The sequence below is a fragment of the Monodelphis domestica genome, chromosome 1 (assembly GCF_027887165.1).
Source record: "Monodelphis domestica isolate mMonDom1 chromosome 1, mMonDom1.pri, whole genome shotgun sequence".
NCBI classification, from domain to species: domain Eukaryota; kingdom Metazoa; phylum Chordata; class Mammalia; order Didelphimorphia; family Didelphidae; genus Monodelphis; species Monodelphis domestica.
In genome coordinates this window covers 317596779-317616137 of record NC_077227.1, presented here as the reverse complement: position 1 = coordinate 317616137, position 19359 = coordinate 317596779, and the positions used below count along the sequence as shown (strand labels likewise).

The following is a 19359-nucleotide window of genomic DNA, read 5'->3' as shown; positions in this document are numbered from 1 at the left end:
CAGTGTGTCCAGGGACTGGAGCATATCCAGGAAAACAAGACACATTTGGCGGGACGAGGAAGCGGATGAAGCTGGCGACCTGCCCCATTCCCATGTGTTTGGTTTGGATGGCCCACCTTCTCTCCACTGAACAGCCACAATGGAAGCTGCATGTACTCAGTACTGCTCAAGAACTAGGATTCCCTCTATTTTCCTCCTCCAAGTAGAAGACAGGGATCTGGGTGTTTAGTGATCGGGAGGGGAGAGTGGGTGGTTTAAAGGGACAGCTAAGTCGAAGGAGTCTAGCAGATGAGCCTTGATTCTCCTGTTGAGCTCTTCAACTTTATCTTTCACCTGCAAGCCTATCAGAGAGCCCTTTTCTTGATTCTGCTGGAGGTGGGATGAGATAGAAGTAAAGAGTCAGGCTCTGCCTTCAGGGAGCTCTCGGTCTAACCAGGGAGATAATCTTTATATATATAGAAGATAGAAAATGCATTTTGTGATTAATGAAATGGATGTAACTCATGTGGAAAATAATTCTGTGTTCCAAGATAAGATTTTTTCTAATTTTGATATTTTCTGATTCAGTGACTAGGCACTGAAGAGGAAGTCATTTAACATTTTTTTTTTGAGCAATGTAGTGATATAAAGAAGACTGAATTTGGTCAGATGTTTAATGTGGATTGGGTGTCAGGTTGCACCGCTTTCAGGCAGCAGGCTTCCTGTTCCTATGCCCTCAAGATGGGGTCCATTAAGTTCTGTGTAACAAAGGAACTTCGTGGAAAGCAGGCAAGTGTGGAGGGCCTCCCCCGTCTGTCCCTGGGAAAGGCAGGTATAAAAAAGTGATATACAGTGTACCGGGATTTAAAGTTTGCAGGCATCCCAGGGAGCGTGTAATTGCTTCTGTCCTTCATTACAAGACTGTCTCCCTTTCTGAAATTTATTTTAGCTAATTAGTGGGAAATGTCAGAGTAGTATTTCAGGTGACGGGAACATCATATATTATCATACACGGCACAATTAAGGCTCTGACAAATATTTATTGTGGTGTCTCCTCTAATTATACCCTTTTGTGCTCTGGGATGGACAGCCTGGCTGCTCAGAGGGTTGGGGTTTCTTGGCCTAGGAACTTGGGACCTATATCCAACCTCAACCATGGGGTTGCTGGGATTTCTGCTGACTTCGTCTAGGGGGATTTAGAGGGCGGGGAAATTTTGTGGCTGTGATATGCTTGGTTTACAGGAAGTGAATTTTAGATGATGACCTGGATGAAGGAATGTAGGAAATCATACTATCCAAACCAATCAACCTATCCACTGATAAGTACTTTAGAATCATTTAGGAGAGGGGGAAAAATCCTTAGATCATGTAAACATTAAGTCAAGCAAGTCAAAAGAGCATTAAAGGGAGTCATAAGAGCAGAATAAGTCACAACTGGGTCCATGGTACTATGAGGAGTAATTAGCTATTCAAATCCATTACTCATGAGCCCCCACCAGTGTTCATTTTGCTAGATCAAACCAGATGACTCTGAATTCAAAGTAGACATCTAATGAAATGGAGTAGTCAAAATTGGGAATTTAATCAGGGAATAAACAATTTTACGCCCACTCCCAAGTGACTGTTGTCTTTCTATATACCTCCTGGACAGGGCTTACCTTGACTACTATTTCCTAACACAGAGAGAGGGGGATAACAACAAAGTACCATTTTAGGTCCAAGGGAAGATTATTTACAAAGTGATAAGTCAGGGAAAGCCTCCTTTGAGTGATACCCTTTGTTTTGGGCTCTGGGTTCCAATAGTCAAGAAGGGAAGATATTCTAGGAATAGGGAAAAGTGTGAGCAAAAAGGCATGGAGATTGAAAATTTAGAAGACAAAGAGTAGTCCAATTTAGACTATGGAGTCTATGGATGATAATAATTAGATAAAACTGGGAAGGCAAAGTAGTGCTTTTTAGTAACATTAATATTAATAGCTAGCATTTATAGTATACTTTAAGGTTTGCAAAATACTTCACACACATTATTTCATCTTATCCCCACAATAAACTTGGGAAGTAGTAGCTATTATTATAATACCCATTTTATAGATGAAGAAACTGAGACAATAGAAAAGTCAAATAATTTACCCAGGGTTACTTAGTCCAGTAAGGGTCTAAGGAAGAATTTGAACTCAGATTTTCCTGGCTCCAGACCCAATAATTTATCTACTGTGCCCCTGAGTTTCCTCATTATTACTATTATAGAGGGCCTTGGATATCAGACCAAGCAGTTTGATTTTTTTTTCTATAGCATTTTAAATAGCATTGACAAAGCACTTCCTTTACAGTAACCTTGAGAGGTAGGCAGTGTAAGATTATGCTCACTTTGCAAATGAGAAGAGAAGCTCGAAGAGGTTGTGATTTCCTTTTTTTTTCAACCAGCTAGTAAGTGATAGAAATTGGGGGCAGCTGGGTAGCTCAGTGGATTGATAGCCAGGCCTAGAGATGGGAGGTCCTGGGTTCAAATGTGATTTCAGACACTTCCAAGCTATGCTACCCTGGGCAAGTCACTTAACCTCCATTGCCTAGCCCTTACCACTCTTCTGCCTTAGAGTCAACACACAGCATTGATTCTAAGATGGAAGATAAGGGTTTTAAAAGAAGTGCCACATGTAAAACCCAGTGTAATTGCTGGTTGGCTATGGGAAGTAGGGGGAGAAGGGGAGGGAAAGAACATGAATCATGTAACCATGGGAAAATATTCTAAATTAATTATAATTTTTAAATCAAGAAATAAATAAAATAAAATAAAAATTAAAAAGTGCCAGAAGTGAGGCCTGGTTCTGAGTTTTCTGATGCCAAGCCCAGCATTTGTTCTACCAATCTTGACAATAGGGAGCCAGAGAAATTTTGTCACCTGGTTACTAGGGACCAGGGACCATATAGGACACCAAGAGGCATGTCATGATGTCTTATAGTCTGGCTAGAGAGATGCAAACTTTGGAGCATAGGCCACGCATGTGTGACCTGTTAGTTATCTCTTGTGGTTCTGCAAAGCTAGGCAACATTATGAAAGTTGGAGATCTCCACCCTCCTCTCTAACCCAAAGGGCTGTGCATGGGACTTCCCAGAGCAGCTGAGGCAGAACGGGGAGGCAGCCGCTTCTGTTTGCTTAGCTCTCTCCCAGCAGAGTGGCCACCTGGATGACCAGCCATGGAGAACAAAGAGCTTGGAAGGCAAAGGAGCCAAGACTACAGGTATCCTCATCTCCATGCTCCATTGGGCTGCTTCATCCTCACTGCGCATCATCTGGAGCCAGAGGGTCTCCCTGAGAGCGGAGCATGAGGGAACCTCTGACCTCCAGCCCTGGCTGTCTTCAGGCTGCAGCATGTACCCCTCTGCCTTCCATTCTTGTTGCTTTGCCAACACTGGGCTGTAGAACTAGTGTCTTTTGTGAATTATGTGTCTGCCTGTCCTGAGCAAAGTGCAAATAGAGTCCAAAAAATATACTCAAGTCCTTTAAGTATGAGATATTCTCTACTAGGTATGCAAAGGTGAAAAATAGAGGTCCTTAGGTAGTTACACACATGCAGAGAAGTATGCTGCAAGAGAATGCTGTGGGGGACAGGAAATATATAGGATTGAAAGTGTAATAATTATTCCTTTCAGCTGATGGATTTAAAGAAAGCTTCCTGTAGGCAGCAGCACCTGAAGTGGTGGAGGGAAAGGAGGGATTCTGGTAGGAAGAGATGAAGAAGGAATATCTTTCCAGTCATGGAGAATGGCAGAAATGATTGGAAGAGGTCAGGGTACAGAGAGCAGTCCTGTCTGCCTAGAACACAGGGTGCATGAAAGAGAAGTGATGGGACCTGAGCCTGAACAGTACGGTTGGGATGAGATTATAGAGGGCTGCCAGACAAGAACTTTGGATCTTTTCCTATGGACTATAGACTAATGCGTCTTTTCCCCTTTCCTTCTCCTTGTGTCCCAGGCAGAAGCAGCTACGGAGCAGGCGAAGGACGGATCCCGTGGCCCAGGCGTCCCTGGGCAACACCGCTGTGACCAGCCTGGATGTTGTCCTCCTGGCACTTCACAGAGTCTGGTGGCACCAGCGGGAGTCTCAACAGGTACTTCTGCTGCAGCTTCCTTCTTCATAAGGTAAATTTTCTTTTCCCCTACTTTCCATAGTTGCTTATGTGCATTGTTCTTTTTTTTTTTGACAGATTATGCAATTGAGCAAAGATTGGTGGGAGTCTCTTGCTGGGAGCCCTTTTTGTTGCAGACCAAAATAATGACATCTCACATTTATAGGAATCTTCTTTATTTACAAAGTCCCCTTTTTCTTTAATAACTTTAGGAATAGGTGTGCAAGGATTACTTCCCCCATTTTATCGGTGGTTAAGCAGAGCCTCAGAGAGGATGCTGAGAAAGCAAATTTAAGCTTAGTGTGAATGAATAGAAGCATAGTGTCCAGAACAAGGAAAAAGACAAGTCTCTACCATCCCCTTCCCACACACGCAGAGTATGTATTTATTTCTGGCCACCATATTTTGTGAGTCTCATTGATAAACTTCATGGTGTCCAGAGGTCAGCAACCAGGTTTGGGATGGGATTAGACCAATCCATGTACGGATGGGTTAAAAGAACTGGGGATGCTTAGTCTGGAGGAGAGAAGACTTGTGGTTGGAGAGGGGTGTGGAGACTGTCTTTAGGTTTTTGAAGGACTGTCATAGAAGAAAAAAGGTTAGACTTGTTCTGCCATCCCAAGACAGAGGGCAAAGGGGGGGAGTTATAGAGAGACACATTTCAGCTTGATGCAAGGGAAATGTTCTTCATAATTAATGCTGTCCCAAAGAGGACTAAGTTACCCTGGGGGCAATTAAATTTCCCAGCTATGGAGGTTTCCAAGTAGAGGCTGGAGGACCACTTGTGGAGATGGGGGAAGGAGGGTTAGGGATTTTTGCTTGGTTTAGGATTGGGGTGCTAATTTTTGGAGTTAAGTGACTTGCCCCCAGTTCCCAAAGTTAATATGTATCAGCACTAGAATTTTAGCCCAGTTATCCTGACTCACTCAGTCAACCAATACTTATTAAGTATAGTATATATAAGTATATATATTATAGGGGGAAGCTAGGTCACTCAGTGTATAGGTCCTGGGTTCAAAAGTGACCTCCTACACTTCCTAGCTGTGTGACCCTGGGCAAGTCACTTAACCTCCATTACCTAGCCCTCACTACTCTTCTGCCTTAGAATCAATACACAGATGGAAGGTAAGGGTTTAAAAAAAGAGCCCATTATATGCCAGGTGCTATGCTAAGCCCTAGGGATGAGGTAGAAAGACAGTCCCTTCCTGTAAGGAATTTATAATCCAGTAGGGAAAAACAACATACAAAAGTGGGGAGGGAGGAGGGAGAGTACCTGGCATGAGGAGAGGGGGATGATGGAAAGGTTCAAAGGAGTACATGTGGATGGGAAATGAAGAGGTGGTTGGTCTTGGTACTCTCCTTAAATGGACATTTAGGACATTAGGAGACCTCTCTTTTTCCATCCTCCTTTCAGAGGGGACCCAGGAGGAGAGGATAGTGATAATGACAATACCAGGATTGAAATAGTCTTGTAGGATGATGAGGCTCCTGAGAGCATGATGAAATCCAGTCAAATGTAGCTGGATGGGGAAAAAAAGACCACCAAGCCTTCTACTTCTCTTTATATTGATGGAGGGGATGGCATATGGTCTATCTTTTCACTGAGGATGGACTGAAAGGGAGCTTGCTTATTCCACAGAAGGGTGAATTTAGGTTTTGATGTGCTTTTGAGACATAGGAATGTTTCTCTGAGAGGAAGCATTGGCATCTCTTTCCCAGGTGACTGAAGAAAAACTGAACCCACAGATGAACGGTCCTCCAGAGGAGGGTCTGACCAGCTCAAAGTATGGGGACTATCAGAAGGTCATAGATTTTAGAGCTGGAAAGATTTAGGACCCCACAGAGACTGAGCCCAACCCTTCTATTTTATGATGAAGAAACTGAGGCTAAGAGGGAGGTCATAATACTAGTGAGTGCCCGAGTCAGGATTTGAACCTGGTTTTTCCTGACTCCAAACCTGAAGCCACACTGCTTCTCCCTTCTCTAAGTTCAAATGAGCTTTTTGAAAAACTGAATTGCATTCTGGGTTCATATTTAAATTGTAGTTATGTAGTCTTTTTTTCATAAGCTACTGCCAAGTTTAGACTCCATTTTATCCTTGTGAAGTTGAAATTAAATGTAAACTAGTACTAGTAGTAGTACTCGGTTAAACTTCATCTCTTTAGTCTTCTATCCATTCTTTCTGGAGTATAGATAATTGAGAAGCAACATGGTCTCAAGGGGAAAATAACATGGGGTTGGGATTCAAGAGACCTGGACCCATATCACAGCTGTGTCACTTACTAGCTACGTGGTCATCTGCCAGTTGTTTCTCTCTCTCTGGGTCTCAGTTTGCTCACCTGTCAAATGGGGGTCATTTTAGTAGGAATTGTCAACAAAAGCTCCATGTTTCTAGAAGGCCTTTGAGGTTTACAAAACCCTTTCTTCACAATAACCCTGAGAGGAGGTTGAAGCTCACAGGAAGTGATTGGTTTGTGTTCACAGGGCTATTATGAGAACTGGGACTTGAATATAGATTCCCAGAAACAAAATCTAATGATATTTCTTGGGATTGATGTGAGGAATTTCTGTAAACTATAATATATACATGCATATATATAATATGTCCAGATCCATCTCTCTCTCTCTCTATGTCTAGATCCCCATTTTATTTATATATATAATATATATGATAAACCAAATTTATATATATAGATATAAAATAAACCAGGGATCTAGACTTCTAGTCCTGTTCTGAACATGATTGGTATTATTATCAATGATAGTGAGCGTAATGCTAAATAAAGGCAGGAGCCTGAATGAAATGACCTTGTAGGCTTCCTTTTGACCAGAGGACTTTTCAATTTTCCATCACCCTTTGTGCATTTGTCAGAGACTTGCTTTAAAAAACGTCCCTTTCCTTGCTGGGTCTGAGCAGTGAATCCCGCTTCCCCTGTCTGCATGTATGTGCATTGTGGATTAAAAGAATGTAATTATCGCTAATGAACAGTAATGGCACATATAAACTAGAGGTCACTCTCCTATTAGCAGCCCTGCGTGGGCCCCGATAAGCATTGGGTCATTAGATTGGCTGTGAATTATTGGCCACAGCCGAGGTTCTGCTGAGAGCAGAGACACCTTATCAACGTTAGGGATGGTGGGGAGAGGAGGGGGCCAGCCCTGATTGTGCTGTGACTGAGCATATGATGAGACCATCCTCTCTCCATGCTGGGCTAATGAAAGTGCCACTGAGCCAGAGAACAATATTAGTACAACCACTAAATGACTAATGGACTCTTGTTCTGTGCATCCGATCCCCCAATTAGCTTCCGGAAGCTCAGGATGGAGTTTGGTGTGTGTATTATCATGGGATGGCTCTGGCCATTGTTCACTGAAGGTGCCCGAAATGCCTGGTAGCTAGCTGCCAGAGCTGTGTGCCAGGCTCGTGGTGGAGAGGGTTGGGGACATCATGATGATAAAATCAAAACCTGGATGCTTTATCAGCCAGTGGAAGCAGCGATGAGTCCCAGAGCCAATTTCCTAGTACCAAGTTAATTTTCCATTTTAAAGCCTCCTTTGGTGCCTAGGGACTTATGGTAGCATCTGTAGTGAGCTGGTACTCATCCGGATGGGATTTCAGGGCTTGATGTCAACTGACTTTAGAAAAAGTATTCAAAGTGACTAACATATCCATACCCTCTGACCTAGAGGCACAGAAGGTCTTGAGATGTACCTTGAGCCAGAAAGAAATGACATATCAGTACCTAGATATTCATAGCATCACATTTTGCTATTGCAGTAATTGAAAACAAAGCAAGTGCCCATTGATTTACAAATGGTTAAATAAATTGTGGTATGAGGATGTGATGGAAAATTACTATTCTGTAAAAAAACACTAAATTGGGGTAGCTAAGTGGCTCAGTGGATTGAGAACCAGGGCTATAGGCAGACGGTCTTGGGTTCGGTTCTGTCCTCAGACATTTCCTAGCTACGAGACACTGGACAAGCTGCTTAATCCTCATTGCCTAGCCTTTTACTGCTCTTCTGCCTTGGAACCAATACTTTTAAGATGGAAGGTAAAGGTTTAAAAAAAAACAACTATATTAGAAAAGAATGAGAAGAAATATAAGAAGATGCAGAGGGAAGTAAACAAAGACAGGAGATAGTGTACAAAATGCCAACTGCAACATGAATGGGAAGAAGAACACAAAAACCCTTTTAAAATGGTGTATGATTATAATGAATAAGTAAGGATTCGAGAAATTGAGCAGTGGATAGAGCTCTGGGTCTGGAGTCAGAAAGTCTTATCTCCTTGAGTTCATACCTGGCGTCAGACACTTACTAGTTGTATGACCCCGAGCAGGTCATTGAACTCTATTTGCCTCAGTTTCCTCATCTGTAAAATCAGCTGGAAAAGGAAATGACAAACCACTCCAGTATCTTGACGAAGAAAACCACAAATGGGTTCATAATTGAAAAAAAAATGTCTCAACAGCAGTCTCTCTCCCTTCCCCCTTTTTAGAGATGAGGGACTATAAAATGTAGCATCTACTTTCAGTCATGAATGTATTAGATAGTTTTGCTAATCTGCTTTTTTTCTTTAAAAAAATCTTTCTTAATGGTTAAGGGAGGGATTTATTTGAAAATAAAGGTGATGTAAAAACAAAGATACTAGCAAAAGAAAAAACATTAAAATTTCTTTAACTTTCTGGAAATTCCCCATTCTTGGTGGCCCAAGTGATCCCAAGATGGATTGATGGAGCCATCAAATATGCAGTATCTCCTATGTGTGTAGCACACCTAGATACTATACTGGCTGCATAATTTGAATAAGATGCTCTTATGGACCCTGCAGTCAAGCAAAGGGACATCTAAAATGCATAGAGCATAGTATATGTAATATGAATTCATGGTATGCAACTAAGTACTCTGTGAGTTAGGACCATAGCTATGATACAGGCTCAGTCTCTGGACTCCCAACCCAAGGCTATTTCTACTTTGATATTATGCTCACTCTCAGTTAACTATACTCTGGACAGTTGACTATACTTTGGACAAAGACTAAAGAGATGAAATTTAATACAAGGGCAAGTTTGTTTTTGAAGGTGGAGGAGGAAGGGCATGTCAGATATAGAGATGAGACTGCAAAGTTGGGAAGAATGCACAGTGCATTGTGGATCAGAAAAAAGACCAGTGTGGCTAGAGTATCGTGTGCATGGAGAGAAGAAGGCTTGAGCTGCAGTCTTGTGTATTTTCCTGGGACATGAATGAGACTTCTTCAATGGCATTGTAGTTTGATGCACCAAACATTGCAGTTTGGACTTAGAAGTAGAGGGCCAGAGTCATATCTCGCTGCTCATCAGCTATGTTAATTTGGGCAAGTTTCTCTAATTCCTCCCTGAACTTCAGGTTCCTCCTTTGTGAAATAAGACTGAACTAGCTGGGACCCCTTCTAGTTCTTAGGATCTATGATTAATGAGGCAATAGGCAGAGAGTCCTTGTTGTTGGTCAGTGATATCTCGCTCTCTGTGAACCCATTTGGGGTTTTCTTGGCAGAGACACTGGAATGGTTTGCCATTTCTTTCTCCAGCTCCTTTTACAGATGAGAAAACTAGGCAAGCAGTGTTAAGTGACTTACCCAGGATCATACTGTTAATTTGTGTCTGAGGCTAGATTTGAACTCAGATTTTCTGCCTGACTATCACGTATTCTCTTCACTGTGCCACCTCGATGCTGAGAGGTGTTTGCCAAGTCCTGAAGTGAATCTGGAGACCTAGTAAGATGGAAAGAGAGTTATCAATTAGTCAGTGGATCAACAAACATTTATCATTTGCCTACTATGTGTCAGGCACTGGGGATACACATACAAAGAATGAAGTAGTCCCTTTTTTCTTTCTTTTTTTTCTTTAAGGAATCGGAGTGAATTTATTACATAAAATTATGATTGGCAGGATACAGAAAAAATCTTTTAAGTGTACATTACTCTTTAAACTGTACACAAGTATTATAAGTTCTAATCAAAATGCAACTGGAAGAACTAATTTCAAACTACCAAAAACTTGAAGTTATTCAAGTTACAAAATGCTGTATAAATAAATGCACTTAAATACATATTCATGAATTTTTAAACAATTATCAATGTAAACAATGTAATCATACTTTTTGTATTTAAAGAAATTGATCAACAACAACAACAAAAATGGCAAAATCTATTACCAGCTTCGTCAAACTAGGGCATAATTCAGGATATAATATCACTCATGATGGTTAAAATAAAATCACTTTTTACTAAATTATTTTGTAGCAAATAATAAGAGCACTTTAGCTTTTTCATCTAATAGTGATCTAAGAATAGTAGTCCCTTCTTTCAAGGAACTTACATTCTTTTTTTATTATCATGCAAAACACACTTCCATATTGGTCATTGTTGTAAGAACAAACTCATACATAATCATCCCCCCCCCCCAATAAACCATAAATACATTGATGACTCCTGCAATTCTTTTTCTGGAGGTGGAGAGCATTCTCTGTTATAAGTGCTTCAGAATTGTCCCAGATCTTTGCATTGCTGAGAGTAGCCAAGGAACTAACATTCTAAAGGCAGGAGAACAGCATAGATGTAAAGGTATAAGGCACATCAGAGGCCATCTAGTCCTACCTACTCATTTTGCAGACACAGAAACTGAGATCCATGGAACTGAGTGACTTGTTGGTCTCACAGTAGGATTTGAAAGTAGGACTTGAACCCAGGTCCCTTGACTTCCAAGCCAATGCTTATAAGCGTACACAAAATAAGTACAAGGCAGTCTTGATGGAGAGGCACAAGCAACCTGGGATAAATTAGCAAAGACCTTGTGTGGGAGTTGGTGCTGGAATATTGAAGGGAACTGGGATTCTAATAGACTGAAGTGAGGCAGGAGTGTGTTCCAGGAATGGGGAACAGCCCTAAGCAAAAAGTGGAATGGGAAATGGATTGTTGAATGTGGGGGACAGCAAGAAAGACACAGATTTGAGTGAGGAGACATCAGTTCATCCTGGCTTGGGAAACTACTAACTTTGAAACTTTACCTTTCTGAAGCCCAGCTTCCTCATCTCTGAGATGGCTATAATTATATGAGCATGATCCACCTCACATTCAGACACTTCCTAGCTGTGAGACCCTGGGAAAATCACTTAGCCCAGTTGACCTCAGTTTCCTCATGTGCAAAATAAGCTGGAAATGACAAACCACTCCAATATCTTTGCAAAGAAAACCACAAATGGTCTCACAAAGAGTTGGACACAAGCGACAAATAACTAAACAACAATAACCCACCTTACAAGATTGTGCAAAAAGTGCTTTGTAAGTGCCCAGGGGTATTGGCAGTAGGAATTATTCATTCCTATGATTCCTCTAGTCTTAACTCTGTCACTGAATTGTAATATGACCTTGTGGGCCAGTCCTTTCTCCTTCCAAGTGTTGTTTTTTGTCTGGTTTCTCCTGTCCCTCAGTTTCCTTTTCTGAAGTGAGGGAGGCTCTTCCCAGCCTGACCTCCTTTGATTCCAAATTCAGGCAGCCCAGGCCACTCCAGGCCGCCTTTTGTCTTGCCTAGCTAACTCCACCCTCACCCCCCACCCTCTGCCTCCTGTGCTCTGACCTTGTAAAGTTACCATAGAAACAAGTGTTTAAAAGCATCAATGGAAAACCAGGAGTTTGGGATGACAGTGATGCAGATTCCGGGAGTGTGCAGCGAGCTCAAGAGGCGTCCCCTCCTTCCGGCTTGTTAAACTTGATTAAATTGTGCCTGTTTAGAATTTAATGGAAAGCTGGGGAAAGAGAGCTCTGGAGTACAAAGTTGGGCTGCAGATATTCCCAGCTCAGGGAAGTCGGGGTAATTGACAAATGCAGGGGGTGTTTTCCTTTGGCTTCAGACGAATTAATTTTGCTTGATTTCCTTTCTGAGACCTTGACTTTTTCATTTTGGATTTTTTTCCCCCAGCAAAATAAGAATAATAGCCAATGATAATTCACATTTCTCTAATGCTTGAATACTGCAAAATTTACATCCAGGGGAATAATAGCAGCAGGCAATTTTTCTGTGGCACTCCCAGTTTTACAAAGCCCTTTACATACATTATTTTCTTTCCTTTTCTTCAAAACCTGGTGAGGTATAGCAGTGAATGTAGGGAAGGGGCTTTTTACTGATGAGGTAGGCTGGGAAGCATCACTATAGGGGGCAACGAGCTCTGGGCTTGGAATCAGAAGAGCTGAGATGGAATGCTTACTCTGTAGCTTCTGAATTTTCTGACTTTAGGCAGCATTCTCATTGAGTTTAACAACAAATATTTATTAAGTTCCTACCATGTGCCAGGTGCTTGTTATGTGCTAGGAATTTAGGAACCCCCAAATGAAACATTTTCTTATCTTCTTGACTCCATGCCCAGCACTCTATTGTGCCACCTAGATGCCCATGATAGGGTCAGTCTAGATGACCCTTGGGTTCCTTTGAGCCCTAAATCTATGAACCAGGACACTATGATCCTATATTCGTATTGCCAACCTCCCATAGTATTTGTAAGGATCAAATGATTAGGCTTGACCAGACCCTCGATATTATCATTTTGGGATTGTCCAAGAACTAAGATGGATGAACCACTTGGAAATTTCTAATGTGGCATTGTGGAGAATTACAAACTCTGACACTGTTGGGACTTTTTGGTACAAGGCACTGGGGGTGTTACTTGAAGAGACAATGAATGCTTGATCATTTTTAGGAGATTCCTCTTATGGAATTAGATTGAAGAAAAATATGCAAAAGGCACTGCAGTTGATTTACTGAGGACAATTGGACAGGACTATGTCAACTTAAAGGGAGAGATTGCTTTTGATTTTCTTCTGGAATTTTGAACTATATAACTCTCTCTTTCCTTCTCTTTTTCCTCTTCTTCCTCCTCCTTCTTTTTCTCCTCTTTCTCTTTCCCTCTCTTCTTCTCTCTGTCCCTTTCTGTCTCTCTCTTTCACTCTCCTTCTCTCCTTTTCTCTCTATCTGTCTCTGTCTCTTCCCCCCACACTCCCCAACCCAACTGGCAGAAATGATGACTGCTTGTACATAGCAGTTATAGCCTAGAGGAATCTCTGGCTGTCTCCTTTGCTTAGTGTCCTTTCCCCTGAATATAAGTGAATGATCCTGAGCTGGACATTCCTGGCGTTGGTAGCAGTCAGTGAGATCAGAGGTCTTGGGTCCTTCAGTCACAGTTGAGATCCCAGCTGGGGCTTCATCTATGACCCTGGAACAGAGGGGTGTTACTAGGCCCTAGCACTGGAGGGAAGGGCTTTACTAGATAGGAGATGGGGAATGCAAACATTATCTATATTTTATAGACAAGAAGAAAAATGACTTGCCCAAGTCTAGCTCAGGGCATCTGGGGAGATATTGTTATATTGTAGAATGAGTACAGGATTTGGACAGAGACAGAAGTGGATTTGAATTCTAGCTCTATCATTTTACTCAGGGATGCTTGGAACCTTAAACGATTCAACAGATGACTGGTTTATGAGTAGAATTCAATCAAAGCAGGTCATCGTGTCCCTTTCCTCCCTGCCCCCTGCCTCAGTTTAATAGTCAGATGGAAATGTCCTTGCTGGATCTCTGCAAAGACCTGAAATCCCCAAGCAGTTATTTCTCACATCTGCTCAGATATCTACAATAGTTCCCTAATGTGTACTGTGTCCACCTTAAATCCCCAGAATCATAGAATATTAGAGCTGGAAGGGCCATTAAAGATCATCTAGTCCAGTCTCCTCACTTGACAGGTGAATTAGGCTCTGGCCCAGAAAGGAGAAATAACTTATCTGTAAGTCAGAGAACAGAAACTCAAACTCTGATGTTTTGTTTCCATGTTCAAAGTGCTTTCCAGGTGCAGATATGGTAAGGGACATGGCATTTAATGAGAAGGGACCTTCCAGAGTCTCTTCTCTCACCATTTTATGGATTAAGGTTCTGAAATGATTTGCTAATAAGTAAACTTCCTTTTCAAAATTGCCCACATGCTCAGGGTCTCACAAGTATGCACTGGAGACAGAACTTGAATCTGGGTCTAGGGACAATTGGGGTAAAACAGTGGATTGATCGCCAGGCCTAGAGATGGGAAGTCCTGGGTTCAAATGTTTGCCCAAGCACTTCCTAGTTGTGTGTCCTTAGGCAAGTCAAAATTGCCTAGCCCTTGCTGCTATTCTGTCTTAGAACTGATACTAAGACAGAAGGCAAGGGATTAATAAAGATTAAAAAAAATTAGATGGTCTATAGCTAGTGCATTTTATTCTAATGCTGAACTTGAAATACTGGACTGGCCTGGGTCAGGCCTGGCCTATAACATTCTGTGATAGCTATCAGGATTGGATAAGTATTACTATTTTCCATCTCAGGTAATTGTGACTAAAATGTTTAATTAATTTTTTGTGATTAATTAAAAGTAAATCTGTTATGATTAAAAAACATTTTAAAGCATCAGTATTATATCTGCAATGTGTTATAGTATAGGGGTGTCAAACTTAAATTAAAATGGATCCCTCTGGGCTTCATATTGACTTAGAAGACCACAAATTAACATTATCTATGTTTTATTTTATTGTGTTTTAATTCATTTTTTTAAACAATTCCCAATTACTTTTAATTTTGTTCCTGCTACACTTTGTAGTGTTGGGGTGGCAGTGGCATGCAGAGTGCATTTGACATCTCTGTTGTAGTGGATGGAAAAGAGGAACTTTGAAGTCAGAAAGGAGGACATGTTCAAGTCCTGTATCTTAGACATATTGGCTCTGTGACCCTGGGAAAGTCACCCAATTACTAGAACGGTTTGGTCCCATTTCCTTCTCCATCTCTTTTTACATATTAGGAAATGGAGGAAAACAGAATTAAGTGACTTGTCCAGGATTATGCAGCTAGTAAAAGGTGGAGGCTAGATTTGAACTCAGGAAGATGAGAATTCCTGACTTTAGGCACTAGCACTCTCTTCGATGTGCCACCCAGCTGTTCTCCACTTGATCTTTCCTTGGTTATGGTCCCCCCAACATGTTTTTCCAAGAAAACTTTCCTCATACTCTTATCTACTTGGATGTAGCCTGGTATGGTAGGAAGTGCTGGAGGGGGCTTGTAAGACCTGAGGCTCAGCTTCAGTTCTGATGCTTCCTGACATCACAACATCCCTGAAGAGAGCCTCAGTTTTATACTTAATGGACTGTATGCAGAAAGTAAGACTGTCTACTTCTTGGAGTGCTGCAGAATTCTAGGTGTGAATAATAATTATTTTCAATCTTGTGTTTAATGACAATCTATTATTTTTCACCTCACCTTCATTTCTGAATATATCACTACTTAAAAAAAGAAACTTGCCTTCTGTCTCAGAATTGATGCTAAGTATTGATTCAAATGCAGAAGAGCAGTAAGGGCTAGGCACTTGGGGTAAAGTGAATTGCCCAGGGTAACAGGGCTAGGAAGTGGCTGAGGTCAAATTTGAACTCAGACCTCCTGTCTCCATGCCTGTACATCTCTATCCACTGAGCCACCTCAGTTGCCCCTTATGCAACTCTCTTTTGTAACAAAGATTATAAAAGAAAGTAGATAAATAAGGCTAGTTTGACAAAATCAACCAGCAGCTTAGTTTAAAAGAAAACACAGAAAGACTTAATGAAATTATGAAGAGTGAAATGAGCAGAATCAAGAGAAGATATCTACAACAAAAATATTGTTTGTAGGATAACTATAAATGTCCACCTTTAGAGAAAGAACGGATATATATAAATACTCATAATTGAGATATATACATACACTTATATACCCACAGGATGTGTTTATATGTATAGAGAGAGACAGAGAAGCCAGGGCGAAAGAAAGAGTCAAAGGATGCCTTCTCTAGTGGGAGGGAGATTCCTGGAAACTTTAATGTAACAAACAATTAAAAAACAAAACATCAACTAACTCATCAACTGTGCATGACAATACATGCAATATTTCACATCTTTGCAAAGAAAGGAAGTACATTTTTTCAAGTCTTCTCTTAGTTCATTAAAATCACACAGCAGTGAATTATAATAATAATAATTATTATTATTATTTAAGACCTAGCAACAGAGCCACCTCCTTCTTGAAGTCTTTCCTGAGTGCCTTATTTGTCTGGCTTCTCACTTTGAAACTACTTGGTATTTACTGTGTCATATTAAAAAAATTATTTATCTGTGTACCTGTTATTCCCCACTCCCCAGGAGAATATATCATCGAAGGAAGGACCATTTTCATTTTTGCCTTTGTGTTTCTGTGCCTAGTACAGTGCCTGGCACATAGGTACTTAATAAATGTTGAATTGAATTGAATGCTTCCTTAGTTCCTTTATCCCCTCTAACTTCTTGGGAGCCATGCTCTGGTTCAGGCTCCCCTTCCTTGCCCCAGCTTGGGGACATCTTGAAGGCGTATTGAGTGGTTTATAGCTATCCAACAGTTTGCACTCATTTCTTTTCATTGCATTATTGGTATTTAACTCTCAGGAAACAAAACAAAACACAGCTATTAACCCCCCCCCCCCCCAACTATATAGTCTTCCTGTGAAAAGAGGTCTCAAATATCTGCTCCTTGAGGCTGCAATTTATATTCTTAGGGTTGTCTCTTTAAAGATCCTTGTCCAGGATCTCACAACAGTATGTATTGGAGACAGAACTTGAATCTGGGTCTTCTTGTCTCTCTCTCTCTACTATTCTTTCTTCCTTCTCTTTTGTCTTAGTATCAATTCTAAGTAAGAGCCACAAGGGCTAATCAATTGGAGTTAAGTGACTTGCCCAGGAACACATGACTATGAAGTATCTGAGAACAGATTTAAACCTAGGTCTTTCCAACTCCAGGCCTTGTGCTCTATCTACTGTGCCATCTAGCTGGCCCCTCTGGCTTTCTTATTGCATGGTTGGCTCCTTTGGAATCTCTAAAAGTATCATGTTACATTTGCATTCTGTGGATATAATTGAAAGCTCTGGGTGTAGCATCTTCATTTCAGAAGAAATGTCTGAAAAGTTCAAAATGTCCTTAGAAATTCTACTTTCTCTAGGGCATAATTGTGGTTCTTGGCTTTCTTCCTTTTAGACACGCATCTCAGTTGGAAACACTGACTTGGCCCTCATGAAGAGGGAACGGAATTTAAATTTCAGAAGGACAATTTAAAGTTTGCTGTTGTCTATACCTCACGCTACATCTCCAGTCTCTGCACAGAGATCTCCTTTCTCCTTTCACAGAGTTTTCTCTCTCTGAAACATTCTCTCTCCTCTTCTTGGGAGCCCCAAGCTCCCTTGACAGTTTTAACTCAAGTGCTACCTCCAATGAGAGAGACCTTTCTTAATGACTTCAGTTGTTAGTTCCAACATTTTGTATCCATTTTGTATTTACTTATATGTATCAGTTTTGTTTCTTCTTAATAGAATGTAAGTTCCTTGAGGTCAAGTTTTGTTTCATTTTGATCTTTTCATCCCCAGTAGCTAGTCTTGTTCTTGACACACAGTAGGTAACTTAAATGCTTGTTGAATTTATAGAAAATTAAATCCAATTTTACCACAATGCATGGTGCTCTTGTATGTAAATTCTTATTCTCTTCTTTCCTTTCCTTGCTCTATAAAGGGCCAAAAGTTCTCTTCCATTATTTACCCTGCAAACCCACACTGGGGAGGGAAGGTAGCTCCTTTTCAGAACTCTCTCCAAGAGTGACTGCTGTCCCCCCAAAGCCCTTAATTTTCTTGCCTTTCTTATTGTAGTAATTGCTCTTTCCAGGGATTGATAGAAAGACACTGTAGTTTAGCTAGAAAAAAACACTGGGTTCTACTTACAGGCTCTTCTTTTTACTAGTTGTGTGACTGGATAAGTCATTTTGTAATTCTAAACCTTAGTTTTTTTCTCTCTATAAATTAGAGATAATAATCTCTGGTCCAATCTACCTCACAGAGCAGTTGAAGGCTCAGATGAGCTAGGTGTTAGACCCTGCCATTGGCCATGTGGCACAGATTAGTCACTAATAAACCCGGTACTTCCTTAGGAACACACACACACACACACACACACACATACACACACACACATACACACACACACACACACACCCCACACAAAGAAACAAGCCTAGACATGGGGGAAAGCTAGCCAGGAAAACCAAATGCCGCCCCCCGCCCCCCAGAGTAATTCTGCTCTGCTTCAAATAGTTTTCATTTGGTTCTCTCTGATTCCTTTAAGAAAAATCGTCTCTGTATCTGTTGTACTTGAAGCAGTTAGCACAGTGGATATGGTACCAGGCTTAAAGGGAGGAAGACCTGAGATCCAGCCTCAGATGCTTACGAGCTAGATGACCTTGGACAAATCACTTAAGCTCCCTCTGTCTCAGTTTCTCAACTGTAAAATGAGGGATATTATAAAATATGCAGGGTTGTTGTGAAGATCAAATGAGGTATTTGTAAAGCATTTATCACAGTGCCTGGTGCTAATCTAAATTCTTATTCTCTTTCTTCCCTTTCCCTGCTCCATAGAGAGCAGAAGTTCTCTCCCATTATTTGCCCAGAAGACCCTTGCTAGGGAGGGAGGGGAGTCCTTTTTCAGGGTTGGCTGTAAGAGTGGCTGCCTTACCTCCCAAAGCCCTTAATTATCCTGCCTTTCTTATTGTGGTAACTGCCCTTTGAAAAGTGTTTATACATCCCTTATCTCTATGACTCATAAGATTTTAAGGGCCAGAGGGCCCTCAGACATTATCTGGTCCTACCCTCTCGATTTATATAGTATAGAGAACTCAAGGTTAGAGAAGTGACTTGCTCCAGAGTCAAACACCTAGCTTATTTGAGTCTTCAGCTGCCCTGTGAGGTAGATTGCACCAGGGATTAGTATCCCTAATTTATATAAAGAGAAACTGACTTTTAGCATTATGAAATGGCTTGTCTGTTATACAGCTAGAGGAAAGAAGAGCCTGTTTTTGAACCCAGTACTTTTTTCTAGCTATACTATAGTGACTTTCAATCAACCACTCTTCATGAATACCATTTTATCTGCCTGTTAGACATTGAGGGGTGGGATATCTCATGATCTAATTGGAGGAGGTGGAGAGGAAGTCCATAATAAAGTGTTAAATTGTGATGGTCAGTCATTGAGAGACAATATGAAGAAGGGGGTGGGATGAAGAGATGAGACTTTAGATTATTCAGATGTAGAGGTAAGGGAGGAGCCTTCTTTTAAACATGTAAATATAGGTATCCTTTCCACATCATGACTTCCCCCATCAT

At 41.1% G+C, this 19359-nt stretch overlaps 1 protein-coding gene across 2 annotated transcripts in view; it reads left to right on the top strand.

Moving 5' to 3' along the window:
• KIF26A (kinesin family member 26A) overlaps nucleotides 1-19359 on the top strand; it is a 173506-nt gene that overhangs the window by 85329 nt on the left and 68818 nt on the right. For both annotated transcript variants that reach the window (XM_056811181.1, XM_056811182.1), the window contains exon 4: nucleotides 3953-4119. In XM_056811181.1, the coding sequence (XP_056667159.1) occupies nucleotides 3953-4119 (167 nt within the window). The remainder of the gene's footprint in view (nucleotides 1-3952; nucleotides 4120-19359) is intronic.